The following is an 18,872-nucleotide window of genomic DNA, read 5'->3' as shown; positions in this document are numbered from 1 at the left end:
GTTTAATTTTCATGGCACTGTTTCCATGCTAATATTTTAGCATTTATGGCACAAATCCCATTCAAGTCACGGTACCAATATTTGCAATTTTCGCGCACCATGTACACATCATCTGAAAATATCTAGAATTCACTGTGAAGCTCAAGTCACTTAAATATGAACATGATGCGCGAAAATTGCTAATATTGGTACCATGATTTCAATGAGATTTGTGCCCCACATGCTAAAACATTAGCATTTGGAAACAGTGCCAGGGAAACTAAACCAAAGAATGGCTTTGTGTAATATATTGTACATAGACTGCATACACGGTAAGGACACCAATGTGTAATTGTGTATTTTGGGTGAACTATCCCTTTAATATAGCTCAAGTTCAGTAGTCACAAGAAATCCATCAAAATCGTATGAAAAGTGTTGTAAAGTAGCTAGCTATTTTCCCCTTGTACAATATTCACCCATAACAACTGCCAGAAAATAATCTAACTACGTGTAGCTTGATTGAACAAGTACCACTAGAGATATTAGAAAAGGAGTAGATAGGAATCCCAGCAGAAATGCCTGGAGCAACGTATGAAGCTCCGCCAGGCACTGTCGACCAATCGCGTTCACGTCGTCATGCAATCCCGTTTAAATCATGGTGAGTCGAGAAACCTGCCCATTTTCCTCAAAAGTACGTGATTTCACGATTTCAAAGCTATACGATATTCCAGAAAACAAGTTAATCTCACACCTAGGAAAATATTCGTAATGTTGTACTTTTTGTTAATGTAATTCATGCTAAATGTTTTTGAGTTGGCACCCAATTGATTGCCATTCATTCCTTGAAGGAGCTCCTTGTCCCAAAATAGCCTAGAATGCACCGCGCGGTCCATTGACGACACATGGGAAACGTACACAATGCAAGTAGTTCTGACCGCAGTGTGCAATTCGGGTCTACAAACGTTTGGCCCCGCCAACCTTTTGTCCATCTGAGATTTGAGTCACACACTGAATGCAAAGACACGTTTGCGCAAGACACGTTGAATACCAACGTATTTCATTTTGGAAGATCGTAAGAAATATATGAAGTGGTACCAGCAGCTGCGTTGTAACACTTTTTTGCCTCATGCTATATTTGAGACAAGCTACTGATATTGTTGCAGTGAACAGACTTGTTATGTATGTCATGTACTAGTAACATTTATCAACATTTTTTTTTATCACTAATTATTATTTCATTGAGCATATACACACCCAGTTACTATCTATCCTGATTTATAATGCTAATTGCTTTCCTCGAATGGAGACGGACTATACCATATAGACATACTGAATGTGCTTTGTACATAGTTTCACCAGCTCCAGTAAAAGAGATCAGAGATTCGGGTGACTTCTACATAATCTTTACTAAACAACATAACACAATTAACAAAGCAGACAAAAACAAGGTTTGACCACTCAAGAATGGCTTCACTCCTGCTCCTCAAGAGGCAAAGACAGACTGCCTCCACATAGAACATCTCATAATCTCTCTAACATGAATGGTTCCTTGAGGATAATAGCTTCCTCTTCATCCTGGCCATCATACAACCATAGTTCTTTAAGGGTTGTAATGCAGTCTTCCCCATCCATCCCAATTACACTAGGGGGGAGGAAAACAGTGCCTTTAAATGTTCGGAGTTCGCGCCACCTTGCTGCCTCTAGGGTGTTCCTTAGAAGAACAGCTGCTTCCTTGAAGAAAAAGGAAGACTAAATATTAAGAGTAGTGCCTCATTGGGTGAGCAAGTCAAATTACACCCCACTTTCACAATACCACCATGCAAACAAAAGACACTATTACTGAAGGGGTTTTCAGTGATATAACTACTGAAGTCATCACAACTATAATATCTTGCCATGCATCAAGCCTATGGGCATTACACACAGACTACATACCCAGTTCACAGCCCCCAGTGCATTTTGTTTTCAGTATTGTCTAGAAAGAAAACAGATTGTGGTCATTAAGTAATGTAAGGGAACCTCTAGGGATGTGTACAAGAATGTACCTTACTTTAGCTAAGAGCCAATACAGTACCTGATCCTGCAGAGCTGGATGCTGATGTGACTTCTTGGGGGGGGGGGGGGGGGGGGGGAACATCTACATCACCCTGAAATATATTTTGGGGGGGGGGGTACATCTTTAAACATTAGTTTAAGACTATACCACTCATCATATGACAACTACCTGTATTGTGTTTTGTTTTCACCGCCTTTTTCGATCTTTCAACCTCTTCTTCAGACCTCAGTGAGTGAATGATATACATTCATTATGAACAAATATTCAGGTCAGTCTGGCTACAGCAAAGCGTTTGATTTTAAGGATGCAAATGAAACGTTTTTATGTTACAGCATAGGAAAGTTCTGCAGGAGAACCAAGCACCACCATAGGAAAACATGCAGCAAATTAGGCTTTGAAAAATAAAAATAATCAGATGGGGATCCCAAAAAACATATCCATTAGTGATGAGAATTTCATAATTTATACATACCTCAGTGAAATCACACTGTGCTTCCATTGCAATGTACAGAGCATACTAAGTTAAGAGTAGGTTGTTAAGTTTGATAGTTATAATAAATAACAACCCCCCCCCCCCCCCCCCAAGAAGTCACTGCATGTCACACCAGCATCCAGCTCTGCAGGAGTTTGATGTATGAATTGTGTAAAAACTGTAGGAAATGGGTCCCAAAGTGTCAAGAATAATAAACAAGAAAAAGTATGCGCAATAACAAGTTTTGCATGCTGCAAGCACAGAACACATTTTCATATATTGTTATAACAGAAAATAGGACTAACATTAAACTGAATAGCCAGCATCTCACCATCAAAACAAACACCCCACAGTTGTTTGAGAAACCTTGCTTTGGTAGGCCCTACGGTGTGAACAACGTACAATTTTCAATAAAGGAAAGACAATCAAATGGTACAGTTCAGTGGAACAATTTAAAGGAATATCTAACCTGATCATCAACACCAAAAGTCCTCCAAGGTCCAGGGAACAAGATCCAAGCAATGTTTCTGTGAACACAGTGCGTGTGAAAGTAAAGAAAAAGTACAATTCAGCAGCTTTTTAATACTCCAGCATGCATAACAGGTTTGAACACAGTTGGAACTGAATTAGCCCAAGTATTTTTCACAACATGTGTTGGTGTTGCTGGACCAGAAAATGTATTTGACTGCGAACACACCATTTCTCACATGCCAAAAATCTTTCCTTGGACACAGTTTCAAAGCAATGTGTATGCTTTCTTCGTAAATGTGTTTTGAAGTTTGTTTTTTAAACTTCAGTTTGCAGTGTGGACGAGATAAAATGACTTTTCTTCTCTTGCCATGTATATTGGGACCAGGTGATTTCATTATTGTATATACACTATGTGTAGACTCACTAACGTTGTGTAACTAAGGGAATGGCATCAACGATACACATTTAGAGCCAGCCAAACACAACGCATACATTGAAGAAACCGAAAAATCAACGATCAAATCGATTACATAACTGTACATGTAAACCTAGGCTTATTGCTCAAGTAGGCAAATTTATTCAAATAAGATTCCCTCATTGTGAACAATTAGCTAGCTCACGTGCAAATGGGTGCTAATTAACGCTATGATAACATCTGTGCGGTAGTTGGTCAGAGACATACCACTACACTGGTATAACATGAATATTACAACGTACATTATGCATAATGTCAGTCTCACTTACTTCCATGGTTTATATTTTTTATCCAGTTCGATTAAGATTGGTTGACGTTTACCTCAATTTGGGAAAAACTTGAAGGAGACGGGAAGAGTTCGGTTTAAACGCGTTTGACTCCGCCCACATTGATCCCGGCCCGGAACTGCACAGGGGCTTATCACACAATGGGCGTTAATACGATTCCAATGGAGTTTCCCATCTCCTCAAAAGTATCTATGGTGCCACCAGGAAGCAAGCTGTTTAGCTAAGAGTGTGTAACGTTAGCGTCTTTCACGTGCATCAGGAGGAGTTGGATTTGGAAATAACCATGTCACCTTTGCTACATTGAAGAATCATTTGATTACCGGTGGGTATTTTTAGGACACCACTCAGCACTGTCAACGTTATCGCTAGCAAGCTACTTTATCTTGATGCTAACTAACAAGCCACATCGTCATACGCTAGGTAGTATATACATTAGTCATGGCAGCATATGTGCCGGTGAGTTTGACTTTATTAGATGCAATCTCAAAACAAGTAGGCAGGTAGCTATCAAACGTTAGTTAGTTAATAAAGTAATATAATCAGAGGGCATATCAGATAGCTAGATCAACATCACACTAGCTAGGTAGCTAACGTGTTCCCTAGTTACACCAGACTGCCGGCTAGCTAGCTAACTTAACAAAAATAATAAACGCAATATGGAAAGTGTTGGTCCCATGTTTCATGAGCTGTAGTAAAAGATCCAAGAAATGTTCCATATGCACAAAAGTTTATTTCTCTGAATTGTTGTGCACAAATGTGTTTACGTCCCAGTTAGGGATAATTTCTCCTTTGCCAAGATAATCCATCCACCTGACAGGTGTGGCATTTCAAGAAGATGATTAAACAGCATGATCGTTACACAAGTGTACCTTGTGCTGGGAACAATAAAAGGCCACTAAAATGTGCAGTTTTGTCACACAACACAATTCCACAGATGTCTCAAGCTTTGAGGGAGTGTGCAATTGGCATGCTGACTGCAGGAATTGCCACCAGCGTTGTTTTAGAGAATTTGTCAGTACATCCAATCGGACTCACAACTGCAGACCACGTGTAACCACGCCAGCCCAGGGCCTCCACATCTGGTTTCTTCACCTGTGGGATTGTCTGAGACCAGCCACCCAGACAGCTGATGAAACTGAGGAGTATTTCTGTCTGAAATAAAGCTCTTTTGTGGGGGAAAACTAAATTGGATTGGCTGGGCCTGGCTCCCCAGTGGGTGGGCCTATACTTAACTGACTTGCCTAGTTAAATAAATGTTCAATAAAAAAATAAAACCCTCCCAGGCCCAACCATGGCTGCGCTTCTGCCCAGTCATTAGAAATCCATAGATTAGGTCCTAATGAATTCATTTTAATTGACTGATTTCCTTATATGAACTCTAACTCAGTAAAATAGTTGAAATTGTTGCGTTTATATTTTTGTTCAGTATACCATGTATCAGCTGATGCCCAAGGAAAAGTGTTACACTGTTACCTTTGGTTAACACTGACAATATTTGAAAAATATACTGCTATGTAAGTTACCCTATTGCTCAGTTAAAATCTGAATAGTCAAGAATTGGTTTTCACTAGCCCTTGATCATGACTCTGTTCCATTATATTACATTTAAAAGTTAATGGACGAAGGTGTCGTCTGTATGTCTGAGGTTGTTATTGGCCCTGTACAGGGCCCGGTGAGTCCCAAAAAAAGACGATCAGAAAATAGAAAGTGTAGTATTGTGCACATGCTAGGCAAGGATGGTAGGGGGACTCACAACTCATAAACACATATTTTGTCTATGTTGAGTAAGATGATGGCAATGATCTTCATCTAGTAGGCATAAACCACCTGAGTACTGATATTCTTTAGATTTAGTACTATCATTATCATTTTCTTTTTAGGTTGGGTGATTTTGATTAATATTAGTATTTCCTGTACAGAGCCTTGGTGTGTAGTGGTAACTCCCTGGCAAGTGCCACATATAACTTTCCACCAGAGAACAGGGATCAATCACTGGTTCAACCCTTCCTGCTGTTTCTTGCATTTGCCTATCTAATTTCATTAATGTCTGAATAGTGTCAAACCCCCCAAACAATGTTTACATAGTTTAAATTTCATCCCCCAAAAATGGGGGATGCCATTTTGGCACAGTGACTCACTACCCAAACCAGACGCAACTGGTTTCAAGTGGCCAAGAGACTTTGATCTCCTACTGCAATCTAGTGGACAAACTGGGAATCAGACGGGGGATATATTTACAATCAATGGATAGGTAGACTTCAGATTTCTCCTCACATGTATATCATTCCTGTAAGATGAAAAAGGTATGGCACGTTGCACAAGCCCTGAACTTTTAAAATGTCCGTGTTCCAATGGGAATTTGGAGCAAGCCTTTTTCAACAGTAATTTGTGACATATTTTATTTCAAACCTAGACTTTCAAATCACTTATTCCCCAATATGGGAGAATTGGGGGAACCCCCACTAAAACTGTTAAATGCTGCACTACTGCTAAATGCATATAGGGGAAACACTGTTAGTTCAATTTCATATGTCGTTTCTTTCTTGCAGATGATCGTAACCCAAAACCACATGAGAGAAGAAACGGATAACTGATAAAGCTATTGTCTGCCCTTGAGGAATCCTCTTAGTAGAAAAATCTAGTCGTATACTGAAGTATGCAAGCTTACCTACCTACCCATGCATCTTCCTGATGGGGGATAATGCTACTTCTGTGTACGAAAATACAGTACCACTTTCAAATTCTGGATTCATAGCTTAGACCTACCTGTGTTGATCAGATCATCGCTCAATATAACATTTAAATCTACATCAGTAGTCTAGATACTCTTCCACCATTTTGGTTCAGTCAAATATACTATATTTCGCACATCTCTGACGGGGTTAGTTAGATCAGCTTCCTGTCAAGATGTTTTCAGCTTTGAAGAAGTTAGTTGGTTCTGAACCAGGCCAGCCGAGGGACAAGAGCATCCCTGCTGGCATGCAGTCCATGAACCAGAGTTTACAGAGACGCTTTGCCAAAGGAGTACAGTACAACAGTAAGTGATGCATATCTTGTTATGCTTATAGCAATATGTATTATAGAATATAGGCTACTGCACATATATTTAGAGGCAGGACAGTCTTACTTTGTTTCGTTATTTCTTCCAAGTGAAAATAGTTATCCGCGGAGACCGAAATACTGGCAAGAGCACTCTATGGCATCGACTGCAAGGAAAGAAATTCACAGATGACTACATACCCACTCAAGAGATCCAGGCAACCAGCATCCATTGGAACTACAAAAGTAAGAGAATTGGGCTCTTTACTTACACACATTTATCTATGTTTCAGTCCTATGCTTTTTTTAATTCACCCCAGGCTTAACCTACAGTATCAAATTAGGCCAGCATGTTGTCATTGTATATTTCTGACGTGTACTTTTCCTGCTTCTGCAACTGTAATTCACTTCAGTTGAACATGGCACATATAAAGGTAAATAATATCTAGGTAAGCCCACTAGGTTTCAGAAATAGTCTTGCGTAGTTGGCTAGATCAATAGCTTTGCCTACAAGTGTTTTGTGTCAATAGTGGGATGGTGAAAACACATATCTTGTGTACATCCAGACCACAATAGACCTATTCTCACAAACAGTTTCTATGTCTATGCATTTAATCCTATACGATAGGCAAAATCCAGATAACTTTTTAAAAAACTGGTCACTTGTGAAAAAGCACGGTTGTTTTCTGTTTCCATTTTCTGTTTTCATCAGGCCTGTCGTGACATTTTTTTTATCTGACTTGTACTTTACAGGCATAAAAAGGTTGTATGGACACCTGGTTTATGAACATTTTCAGTGCATTCGGAAAGTATTCAGACTCTTTGCACATTTTGTTACGTTACAGCCTTGTTCTAAAATGGATTAAATTGTTTTTTCCCCCATTTCAATCTACACACAATAATGACAAAGAAAAAACAGGTAAGAAATTGTAGCAAATTTATAACTATTCAGACCCTTTACTCAGTACTTTGTTTAAGCACCTTTGGCAGTCTCGAGTCTTCTTGAGTATCACGCTACAAGTTTTGCACACCTATATTTGGGGACTTTCTCCCATTTTTCTCTGCAGATCCTCTCAAGCTCTGTCAGGTTGGATGGGGAGTGTTGCTGCACCGCTATTTTCAGGTCTCTCCAGAGATGTTCGATCGGGTTCAAGTCCAGGCTCTGGCTGGGCCACTCAAGGACATTTAGAGACTTGTCCCGAAGCCACTCCTGCGTTGTCTTGGCTATGTGCTTAGGGTTGTTGTCCTGTTGGAAGGTGAACCTTCTACCCAGTCTGAGGTCTTGAGTGCTCTGGAGCAGATTTTCATCAAAGATCTCTCTGTACTTCATCTTCATCTTTCCCTCGATCCTGACTAGTCTCCCAGTCCCTGCCGCTGAAGAACATCCCCACAGCATGATGCTGCCACCACCCATGCTTCACCGTAGAGATGGTGCCAGGTTTCTTCCAGATATGACACTTGGAATTCAGGCCAAAGAGTTCAATATTTGTTCCATCAGACCAGAGAATCTTGTTTCTCATGTTCTGAGAGGCCTTTAGGTGCCTTTTGGCAAACTCTAAGCGGGTTGTCATGTGCCTTTTACTGAGGAGTGGCTTCCGTCTGGCCACTCTACCATAAAGGCCTGATTGGTGGAGTGCTGCAGAGCTGGTTGTCCTTCTGGAAGGTTTTCCCATCACAGAGCAACTCTGCAGCTCTGTCAGAGTGACCATCGTGTTCACCTTCCTCTCCCTGACCAAGGCCCTTCTCCCCCGATTGCTCACTGATTGCTCACTTGTCCATGCGGCCAGCTCTAGGTGTTGTTTGGTGTTTCCAAACATCTTCTATTGAAGAAGGATGGAGGCCACTGTGTTCTTGGGGACTTTCTGTGCTGCAGACATTTTTTAATACTCTTCCCCAGATCTGTGCCTCGACACAATCCTGTCTCTTAGCTCAACGGACAATTCCTTCAACCTCATGGCTTGGTTTTTGCTCTGACATGCACTGTCAACTGTTGTACCTATTATAGACAAGTGGGTGCCTTTCCAAATCATGTACAATCAATTGAATTGACCACAGGTGGACTCCAATCAAGTTGTAGAAACATCTCAAGGATGATCAATGGAAACAGGGTCCATCTGAGCTCAATTTCGAGTCTCAAAGCAAAGGGTCTGAATACATTTGTAAATAAGTTATTTCTGTTTTTTATTTGTAATAAATTTGCAAACATTTCTAAAATCCTGTTTTAATTTTGTCATTATGGGTTATTGTGTGTAGATTGATGAGAAAAAAGTAATAATTTAATCTATTTTAGAATAAGCTGTAACGTAACAAAATGTGGAAAAATGGAAGAGGTCTGAATACTAAAGTAAAGTACATGTCGGATAAAAAAAAGGTCACTAAAGGCTGATGGAAACAGCAAATGGAGACAGCAAACAGAAAATTTGTCAGTAAGTTTTCCAAATGTCAACAAAAACAAATTACACAAGACAAGGTGAGATCTATTTGTGCGTAAAATGTATTGTGAGAGAAACGGCGGTGGAAACACCTTTATTCGCAAATATTGATTTACAGTTGAAGTCGGAAGTTTACATACACCTTAGCCAAATACATTTCAACTTAGTTTTTCACAATTCCTGACATTTAATCCTAGTAAAAATTCCCTGTTTTAGGTCAGTTAAGATCACCACTTTATTTTAAGAATGTGAAATGTCAGAATAATAGTAGAGATAATTATTTATTTCAGCTTTTATTTCTTTCATCACATTCCCAGTGGGTCAGAAGTTTACATGCACTCAATTAGTATTTGGTAGCATTGCCTTTAAATTGTTTAACTTGGGTCTAACGTTACAGGTAGCCTTCCACAAGCTTCCCACAAGTTAAGGGAATTTTGGCCTATTCAGCAGGAGGTAGATGAGCTGGTGTAACAGTCAGGATCATAGGCCTCCTTGCTCGCACATGATTTTTCAGTTCTGCCCACACATTTTCTATAGGATTGAGGTCAGGGCTTTGTGATGTCCACTCCAATACCTTGATGTTGTTGTCCTACAGCCATTTAGCCACAACATTTGAAGTCTGCATGGGGTCAATGTCCATTTGGAAGACCCATTTGCAACCAAGCTTTAACTTGAGATGTTACTTCAATATATCCACATAATTTTCCTCCTCATGATGCCATCTATTTTGTGAAGTGCGCCAGTCCCTAATGCAGCAAAGCACCCCCACAACATGATGCTGCCACCCCCGTGCTTCACGGTTGGGGTGGTGTTCTTCGGCTTGCAAGCCTCCCCCTTTTTCCTCCAAAACATAACGGTGGTCATTATGGCCAAACAGTTCTATTTTTGTTTCATCAGACCAGAGGACATTTCTCCAAAAAGTACGATCTTTGTCCCCATGTGCAGTTGAAAACCGTAGTCTGGCTTTTTTATGGTGGTTTTGGAGCAGTGGTTTCTTCCTTGCTGAGCGGCCTTTCAGGTTATGTCGATATAGGACTCGTTTTACTGTGGATATAGAAACTTTTGTACCTGTTTCCTCCAGCATCTTCACAAGGTCCTTTGCTGTTGTTCTGGGATTGATTTGCACTTTCCGCACAAAAGTACGTTCATCTCTAGGAGACAGAACACGTCTCCTTCCTGAGCAGTATGACGGATGCGTGGTCCCATGGTGTTCATACTTGCGTACTATTGTTTGTACAGATGAACATGGTACCTTCAGGCGTTTGGAAATTGCTCCCAAGGTTAAACCAGACTTGTGGAGGTCTACAGTTGTTTTTCTGAAGTCTTGGCTGATTTCTTTTGATTTTCCCATGATGTCAAGCAAAGAGGCACTGAGTTTGAAGGTAGGCCTTGAAATACATCCACAGGTACACCCCCAGTTTACTCAAAGGATGTCAGAAGCTTCTAAAGCTATGACATAATTTTCTGGAATTTTCCAAGCTGTTTACAGGCACAGTCAACTTAGTGTAGGTAAACTTCTGACCCACTGGAATTGTGATACAATGCATTATAAGTGAAATAATCTGTCTGTAAACAATTGTTGGAAAAATGACTTGTGTCATGCACAAAGTAGATGTCCTAACCGACTTGCCAAAACTCTAGTTTGTTAACAAGAAATTTGTGGAGCAGTTGAAAAACGAGTTTTAATGACTCCAACCTAAGTGTATGTAAACTTCCGACTTCAACTGTAATAACCATCATATCGAAATAAACTTGGAGTCACGCAACAATATATTGTGTGGTCCTTCAACTACGACTCAGGAAAGCATGCAGTTTATTAAGCTACAGATCAAATAAGTTATGATGAACTTCACAGTGTGGTGAAAGTGCACTTTTATTATTCAAAAACATGAAATACCGCCAAAAATCTGAAAACCATTTAAATTTGATATTTTGGCCATATCGCCCAGTCCTAGTGCACAGAGCCTTGGGACACATACTAATTGTTAGAGCTTGAGGATGGAACCTTGGGACACATTCTAGTGGTTGGAGCTTTAGCACGGAGCCTTGGGACACATTCTAGTGGTTAGAGCTTGTGTATGGAGCCTTGGGACACATACTTGTTATTAGAACTTGAGTATGGGACAGGCTTTGTCTGTTGTGATGCTTGTTGTGATGACTTTCTCTATCCCTCAGCCACTGATGACGTGGTCAAGGTGGAAGTGTGGGACGTGGTGGATAAAGGTCAGTGTGATTCTTTACTTTGGGTGCAAGCGTGAGACTCACATGAGTCATTCAATTGACATCTACCTCCTGCTGTATTAGAAGTGTCCATGTATTTTGTATTATCCCATTGTCCATCTGTGCCCGTTGCAAATTATTTTCAGAAATGTTCAAGAGTCTTCTGTCTGTGGATTTTTTTTCTCCTCACTATATTAACGTTGTTTTTCTTGCTCCTCTCTTGCACTTGCCTCAGGCCAAAAATACCCTCTCCCTGAGGGTGTAGGTGAGAGTCACTGTGTGTAGTTCCTAGAAGTTATTTGTTTGTGTGCGGTGGGTTTGTCCCTCTTGTGCTTCTGTGTTATCTGAATGCAAACACAGTGAAGGTTGGTCATTGCTTAGTTTGCAGCGTGGCTGAAATAGAAATATGTCTGATTGCTTGCTAGAAAATGTTCTGTTTGACTACTCTGTGTACAATAACCTGGCGCTACAGTCAAGAAAGGTTTGACTCTCACTTTTTGAAAGGACAGAATTGAGTATGTTTGCCAGTTAAAATATAACAGCTTTCCTGCTTCTGTTACTGCTGTATTTGCTGTGCTTTGCTAACATCAAAGCTATAAAAGAAAGGGATTAATGTTTTTATGTTTTAAAATAAATGCCATGTGTAATCATACTGTATGTATGGCTCATATAAATATAATCACTAGAACGAGAATAGCCCCTCAGACCACATTAGGCCCATTTATTTGAATGGGGTTACCCATTCTAGTCATTCTATTTCTATGGTATGGCTTTCTCACATTGTTACACTTGAAGGCAATAGTTCAATGTTTTGTCCAGTTTTATGTTCTGAATTGCAGCTTTTTGACATTCTGCTTTCCCACAGGCAGAGGTAAAAAGCGAGGGGACACTTTGAAAGTAGAGAATGAACCCCAAGAGGTGATTATCACATGCTGATAATGTTTAAGAGTACAATAGATGTCTTTTTCTTTATTTGGGTCATCTAAGGAGTCTCACTGGGGCGTTTTTTTGTACAGTAGCTAGTAAGGTGTAAACAAAGGTCACATTCTCATAAGACTCATTCATGTTCAATCTAAATAATAACACTTGATTTGTTGCAGTCTGACGAAGTGGCCTTGGATGCAGAGTTCCTCGATGTTTACAAGAACTGCAACGGCGTGATCATGATGTTTGACATTACCAAGCAATGGTAAGAGTCGGTGTCGTGCATTATACAAACGTTCAATACATTAGTTACAAGGTTTCAGACCTGGGCAGAAAATACTTGTATTTTGTAGTTTATTTGAAAATACTGACTTTTCAAATAGTCACGGTAATCGAATATAGTTTATATATAGTTTCAACTAAAAGGCAACTATTTTCTTTGATTTTCAAATACAGATCTCAGAAAAACAAGTAATATTAGAACATATTTTGAATACCTCTCAGAAAACCAAATAATAGTTTGGTTATTTGAAAACAAAAACATATGTATTTGTTGGCTGCCAAATATTTTATGAAGAACCAAAAATGACAACAGTTGAATTAGTCTAAATATACAGTATGATCATAAGCACATGGTTTAGAGGGCTCTTAGATATGGATCTCAATATAGCATAGAATGAAATACGTGAGGGACATGAAATCACCTCAACATTACAGAAGACCACTTTTTGTGATTGTTACAATAGCAACATTGTTATTACATAGTACTGGAAATTGCTTTATAATTACATAATAGGTATTACAAGTGGAATAAGGAACAGTCACTATTTATCTTGTGTACAGTAGTTACAAAAACTCTCATCTCATTGCTATGGAATTAAAATAGTATTATGTCAACATACTAATAAAATGTTGCTCCAAAAGTAATTACAGTTTTATTACACAGGCACAAGAACAGTTTAATGTTAAGTGTTACTGAGAATGATAACAGTAACAAAGTATTGTCAAAAGGAAACAAAATATCCCAAAACTGCCTTGTTGAATCAACTGCAGCCAAGGTAGGTGGAAAATCATGTTAGTTTGTATTCTGAGTAAACCATTCCTTTAACGACTGTATAGTGTGTATTTTAAACAAGAACCCTTCCCCTCAGATGGACAAAGAGGTTCGAAGTTGTTTTTGCAAAGCATCCAACTTGCCGTTTGCAAATGGCTTTGAATTATTTTCAGGTATCTTAAAATTAATTGCAGCTTTCAACCTTTTCAGTGGCATGTTGAAAGAGTCATAGGGCTCTATTTTTGGCTGGCGTTAAGGCGGCACTTGAGTCAAAAACACGCTCTTTGGCAATTTTGACTCGTAAAAGCCAGCGCTCTGCAATTTTCCAATCCTGGTGCCAGGGTTGGTAATTTACTTGTCTTATATCAGCTCGCAGGCGCTGAGGTGGGAGGGGTGGAAATATTTGAGGTGTGTCCTTAATCCATTTTGAATTCTGGCTGTAACAACGGAGAATTAATCGTTTCTGAAGGCACTGTATATACTGCTTGAATAGTTCCATCTGAACCACTGGCTTAATCCCATTCTTTAACTTTGATTTTTGGTTGAGATGAAGACTTGAATCAAACATATTAATTAGAACTGGGGATAAAGACAGACTAAGTCAGTGGCACAGATGGATCTATCCAAATAAAAGATACATCTTCAAATGTTGATATAAAAATAAAAGTTTAAAGTTTAAAAAAAATAAAAGTTAAAAAAATAAAAGTTTAAGAATGTGATTAAGCGAGTGGCTCAGATGGAACTATCAAGCAGTGGATACATCTCTTTTAAATGTTGATATTTGTTTGCAATATTACTTTTGTAATACAGTAAATAGCCTTAACTTAAGGAAATCTTACAAACTAATGTAACATCCAACTTAAAATGAGTAACACATCCATGGCTACATTTTGAGTTTACTGTAACTATACATTTATGTTTATGTAATCATATAAAGCATGCATTCCATTTTTTTTCCTTTATACTGGACATTGTTTTTGTCCAGCTTCTGGGAAAAGTTTGGACTCATTAGGCCTATGTGCCCAATGCCTATTGAATGAAAGGTGTCAGTGACTGTTGGAAGTCTGTTTAGGAACATGAAGTTATTACAAAATACTGTTTATTGTTTTGTTTTTCCTTTATCATTTTGTTCTAAAAAATTGCATCTTCCATTTTCATCAGTTGGACCTAACTGTCAAATCGCGGGAATTACAATCAATGTCCTTGGTGTTGAGTCCGCTTGTAGCCTTGGCTATTTGCCTGTTTGTTTGTTTACCTTTCACATGGCAAAGTCACTAACAGGCCATATCAACAGCGATGGTAGGGTAATCGTGGTAGAACATTTAGGCAATGTCCAATTGTCCATGGCTCGAACATGCAGTGCATTTTCGAAATGCGAATTCAATGTGTGTAGACGAAGCCAATTACTTATTCAATGTACAAAATAAAAATAAACTAGATTGGCTACATGTTTGTTATAACTAGGTCTGCATGGTTATTGTATACTGGTTAATAGACTTCAATGGATAGGACAAACATCCATGCCTCTTGCCGAATAGCCCTTAGGACTAAGTGTGCACACATTGCCTTACAGTCATGGAACTAGAGATGCGATTTATGACATCATGCTTCTGACCTGATCCTGTTTAGAAAATGTTGTTGTTTTCAAACAGTGATTGTTTTTTATTCAAATTAAACAAAAAACAAACGTAGAAAGATTCACCATCAGCGGGGTGTATGGTGAGAATGTATATGGCTCAAATGCTATGCAATTTAGCTCCTATTTCTGCAGAAGTGCAAATATGATCTGTAAGATGGTTCTATGATGTTTATAAAACATTACATTTGGGAGCAGTATAATGGTGAGTGGACATTCCCCCCTTTCTCTTTATATTGGATCTTTGTCCAAGTCCTATGAAAAGTTTGGATGTGCGTAAAAACCCTCCATAGTCTAAATTGGATTGTCTGTATTATATGCCCACAGGGAACAATTATGGTGCCCATAACTGTATTTAGGCATTTTTATTCAAATTTGATTAGAATTATACGCTGTCTTTTTAGGCGTTATCAATAGCCTAATGAAGGTAATCAGGGCTCTGTGCAGGCCAATCAAGTTCTTCCACACTGATGTGGACAAACCAATTCTGTATGGACCTCGCTGTGTGCACGGGGCATTGTCATGCTGAAACAGGAAAAGGCCTTCCCCAAACTTGCCACAAAGTTGGAAGCACAGAATTATCTAGAACGTCATTGTATGCTGTAGCATTAAGATTTCCCTTCACTGGAATTAAGGGGCCTTGCCCGAACCATGAAAAACAGCCCCAGACCATTATTCCTCCTCCACCAAAATGTACAGTTGGCACTATGCATTGGGGCAGGTAGCGTGCTCCTGGCATCCGCCAAACCCAGATTTGTCCGTCGGACTGCCAGATAGTGAAGCGTGATTCATCACTCCAGAGAACGCATTTCCACTGCTCCAGAGTCCAATGACATCGAGCTTTACACCGCTCCAGGCGACTCTTGGCATTGCGCATGGTGATCTTAGGCTTGTGTCCTACTGCTTGGCCATGGAAACCCATTTCCTGAAGCTCCCAGCGAACAGTTCTTGTGCTGATGTTGTTTCCGGGGGAGGTTTGGAACTCGGTAGTGAGTGTTGCAACCAGATGATTTTTACACGCTTCAGCACTCGGCGACCCCGTTCTGTGAGCTTGTGTGGCCTACCACTCCCCGACTGAGCCGTTGTTGTTCCTAGACGTTTCACAATAACAGCACTTACAGTTGACCGGAGAAGCTCTAGCAGGGCTGAAATTTGACTTGTTGGGGAGGTGGCATCCTATGACGGTGCCACGTTGAAAGTCACAGTGCTCTTCAGTAAGGCCATTCTACTACCAATGTTTGTCTATGGAGACTCCATCGCTGTGTGTTCTATTTTATACACCTGTCAGCAACAGGTATGGCTGAAATAGCCGAATCCCCTAATTTGAAAGGGTGCCCACATACTTTTGCATATGTAGTGTATTTAGCAAATAAGCAAACAAAAAATCGGACATCCTATAGCACTACCGCCAGAACTAAGATCTACCATTGCGTTAGGCAGTGGTGGGAAAAGTACCCAATCATTAAACTTGAGTAAAAGTAAAGATACCTTTTAAAAGAAAATGACTCAAGTAAAAAGTGAAAGTCACCCAGTAAAATATTACTTGAGTAAAAGTCTAAAAGTATTTGGTTTTAAATATACTTAAGTATCAAAAGTAAATGTAATTGCTAAAATATACTTAAGTATCAAATGTAAAAGTATAAATCATGTCAAATTATTTTATATTAAGCAAACCAGACAGCACCATTTTCTTATATTTTTCGCCTTTACAGAGGCACACTCCAACACTCAGACATAATTTACAAACGAAGCATGTATGTTTAGTGAGTCGGACAGATTAGAGGCAGAAGGGATGACCATGGATATTCTTTCTATGTGTGTGAATTGGACCATTGTCCTGTCCTGCTAAGCATTCAACATGTAACGAGTACTTTCGGGTGTCAGAGAAAATGTATGTTGTAAAAAGTACATTATTTTCTTTAAGAATGTAGTGAAGTTAAAGTTGTAAAAAAATATAACTAGAAAAGTACAAATACCCAAAATAACTAAAGTAGTATTTTAAAGTATTTTTACTTTAAAAGTATTTTAAACCACTGTCATTAGGTTTGTTAAAATAGAGCCCCATACAGTAGTTGAGGGTCACAACGTATTTATACTTATCTTTACAAAATATAATTGGTTAATTGATTTGACTTGATTTGTATATCTGGGACAATGAACATTCAGAAACATTTACAAAATGTTCAGATAGAAATGTATTGTGTAGATCAAATATGACTGTCAGAATGACAAGCACACACAACCTCCTATACTATTGCAATCTATCTTCAACCTGCAGTTCCAGATTCAGCCCTGTCATTAGTTAAGGCAGCCAATCTAATAGTTTCAGAAAAGTATTCACTTCCTGAGATCTGTATTCAAGTATTTGTTTTAAGTAGCTGTTTTCTCAGATCTGTATTCAAATAGTTTTAAAAAGTAATAATTTTTGGGGATCTGTATTCAAATAGTTGCAGTCATCTCCAAAGTAAATATTTATTCACCCAAAGCATATTTAACTATAACTATACTTATCGCTGAGGGGTATCGGGTCTGAGTAGTTACCGAGGTAACTTTCAACTTGGGATAACCGGTTTTACGAAAGTGGCTCACCTTTTAGCCAGGTACATTTCTATGGCAAAGAATTCTTCTGGGGCAGGCTAACTCCATTTATCTTGAATGAAGTGTCTGAGCCATGAGTTAAGGACCAGTGAAATCACATACCCTCCCTCTTTTTTAAATCTTTTTAATTTCACCTTTATTTAACCAGGTATGCCAGTTGAGAACAAGTTCTCATTTACAACTGTGACCTGGCCAAGATAAAGCAAAGCAGTGCGACACAAACAAAAACGCGAAGTAACACATGGAATAAAGAAACATACAGTCAATAACACAATAGAAAAAAAGTATATATACTAGAGGTCGACCGATTATGATTTTTCAATACCGATACCAATTGGAGGACCAAAAAAGCAGATACTGATTAATCAAACTATTTATTTATTTATTTTTATTTTATGACAATTACAACAATACTGAATGATCACTTATTTTAACTTAATATAATACATCAATAAAATCAATTTAGCCTCAAATAAATAATGAAACATGTTCAATTTGGTTTAAATAATACAAAAACAAAGTGTTGGAGAAGAAAGTAAAAGTGCAATCAGTTCCTTGCTCAGAACATGAGAACATATGAAAGCTGGTGGTTCCTTTTAACATGAGTCTTCAATATTCCCAGGTAAGAAGTTTTAGGTTGTAGTTATTATAGGAATTATAGGACTATTTCCCTCTATACCATTTGTATTTCATTAACCTTTGACTATTGGATGTTCTTATAGGCACTTTAGTATTGCCAGTGTAACAGTATAGCTTCCGTCCCTCTCCTCGCTCCTCCCTGGGCTCGAACCAGCAACACAACGACAACAGCCACCATCAAAGCAGCGTTACCCATGCAGAGCAAGGGGAACAACTACTAGAAGGCTCAGAGCGAGTGACGTTTGAAACTCTATTAGCGCGCGCTAACTAGCTAGCCACTTCGGTTACACCAGCCTCATCTCGGGAGTTGATAGGCTTGAAGTCATCAACAGCGCAATGCTTGACGCACAACGAAGAGCTCCTGGCAAAACGCACGAAAGTGCTGTTTGAATGAATATTTACGCGCCTGCTTCTGCCTACCACCGCTCAATCAGATACTTAGATGCTTGTATGCTCAGTCAGATTATATGCAACGCAGGACACTAGATAATATCTAGTAATATCATCAACCATGTGTAGTTAACTAGTGATTATGATTGATTGTTTTTATAAGATAAGTTTAATGCTAGCTAGCAACTTACAACTTGCAT

General features: G+C 39.0%; 1 protein-coding gene and 1 long non-coding RNA gene across 4 annotated transcripts in view; one reads left to right on the top strand and one right to left on the bottom strand.

Moving 5' to 3' along the window:
- Positions 1–1,366: 1,366 nt before the first annotated feature.
- LOC110525907 (uncharacterized) lies at positions 1,367–3,862 on the bottom strand. 2 transcript variants are annotated; one of them, XR_016496652.1, is made up of 5 exons: positions 3,723–3,862; positions 2,977–3,034; positions 2,054–2,126; positions 1,915–1,954; positions 1,367–1,710 (listed from the first exon to the last, which is right to left on the bottom strand). It is a non-coding gene; the product is annotated as an uncharacterized LOC110525907 (long non-coding RNA). The 2 variants fall into 2 exon arrangements; XR_016496653.1 differs by having other exon boundaries at positions 3,775–3,849.
- The window catches only part of rabl6b (RAB, member RAS oncogene family-like 6b), a 28,967-nt gene continuing 13,843 nt past the window's right edge, over positions 3,749–18,872 (top strand). The window contains exons 1-7 of one of the 2 annotated variants that reach the window (XM_021606406.3): positions 3,749–4,062; positions 6,290–6,777; positions 6,891–7,025; positions 11,387–11,434; positions 11,667–11,696; positions 12,297–12,349; positions 12,532–12,620. In XM_021606406.3, coding sequence (XP_021462081.3) covers positions 6,648–6,777; positions 6,891–7,025; positions 11,387–11,434; positions 11,667–11,696; positions 12,297–12,349; positions 12,532–12,620 — 485 coding nt within the window. In that variant the 5' untranslated portion in view covers positions 3,749–4,062; positions 6,290–6,647. The remainder of the gene's footprint in view (positions 4,063–6,289; positions 6,778–6,890; positions 7,026–11,386; positions 11,435–11,666; positions 11,697–12,296; positions 12,350–12,531; positions 12,621–18,872) is intronic. The other variant, XM_021606407.3, reaches the window with a different exon arrangement.

The sequence above is a fragment of the Oncorhynchus mykiss genome, chromosome 6, assembly GCF_057628025.1.
Source record: "Oncorhynchus mykiss isolate SJ-2025 chromosome 6, ASM5762802v1, whole genome shotgun sequence".
NCBI lineage: Eukaryota > Metazoa > Chordata > Actinopteri > Salmoniformes > Salmonidae > Oncorhynchus > Oncorhynchus mykiss.
The sequence above is the reverse complement of the archived record's forward strand: the minus strand, read 5'-3'. Positions and strand labels throughout refer to the sequence as shown.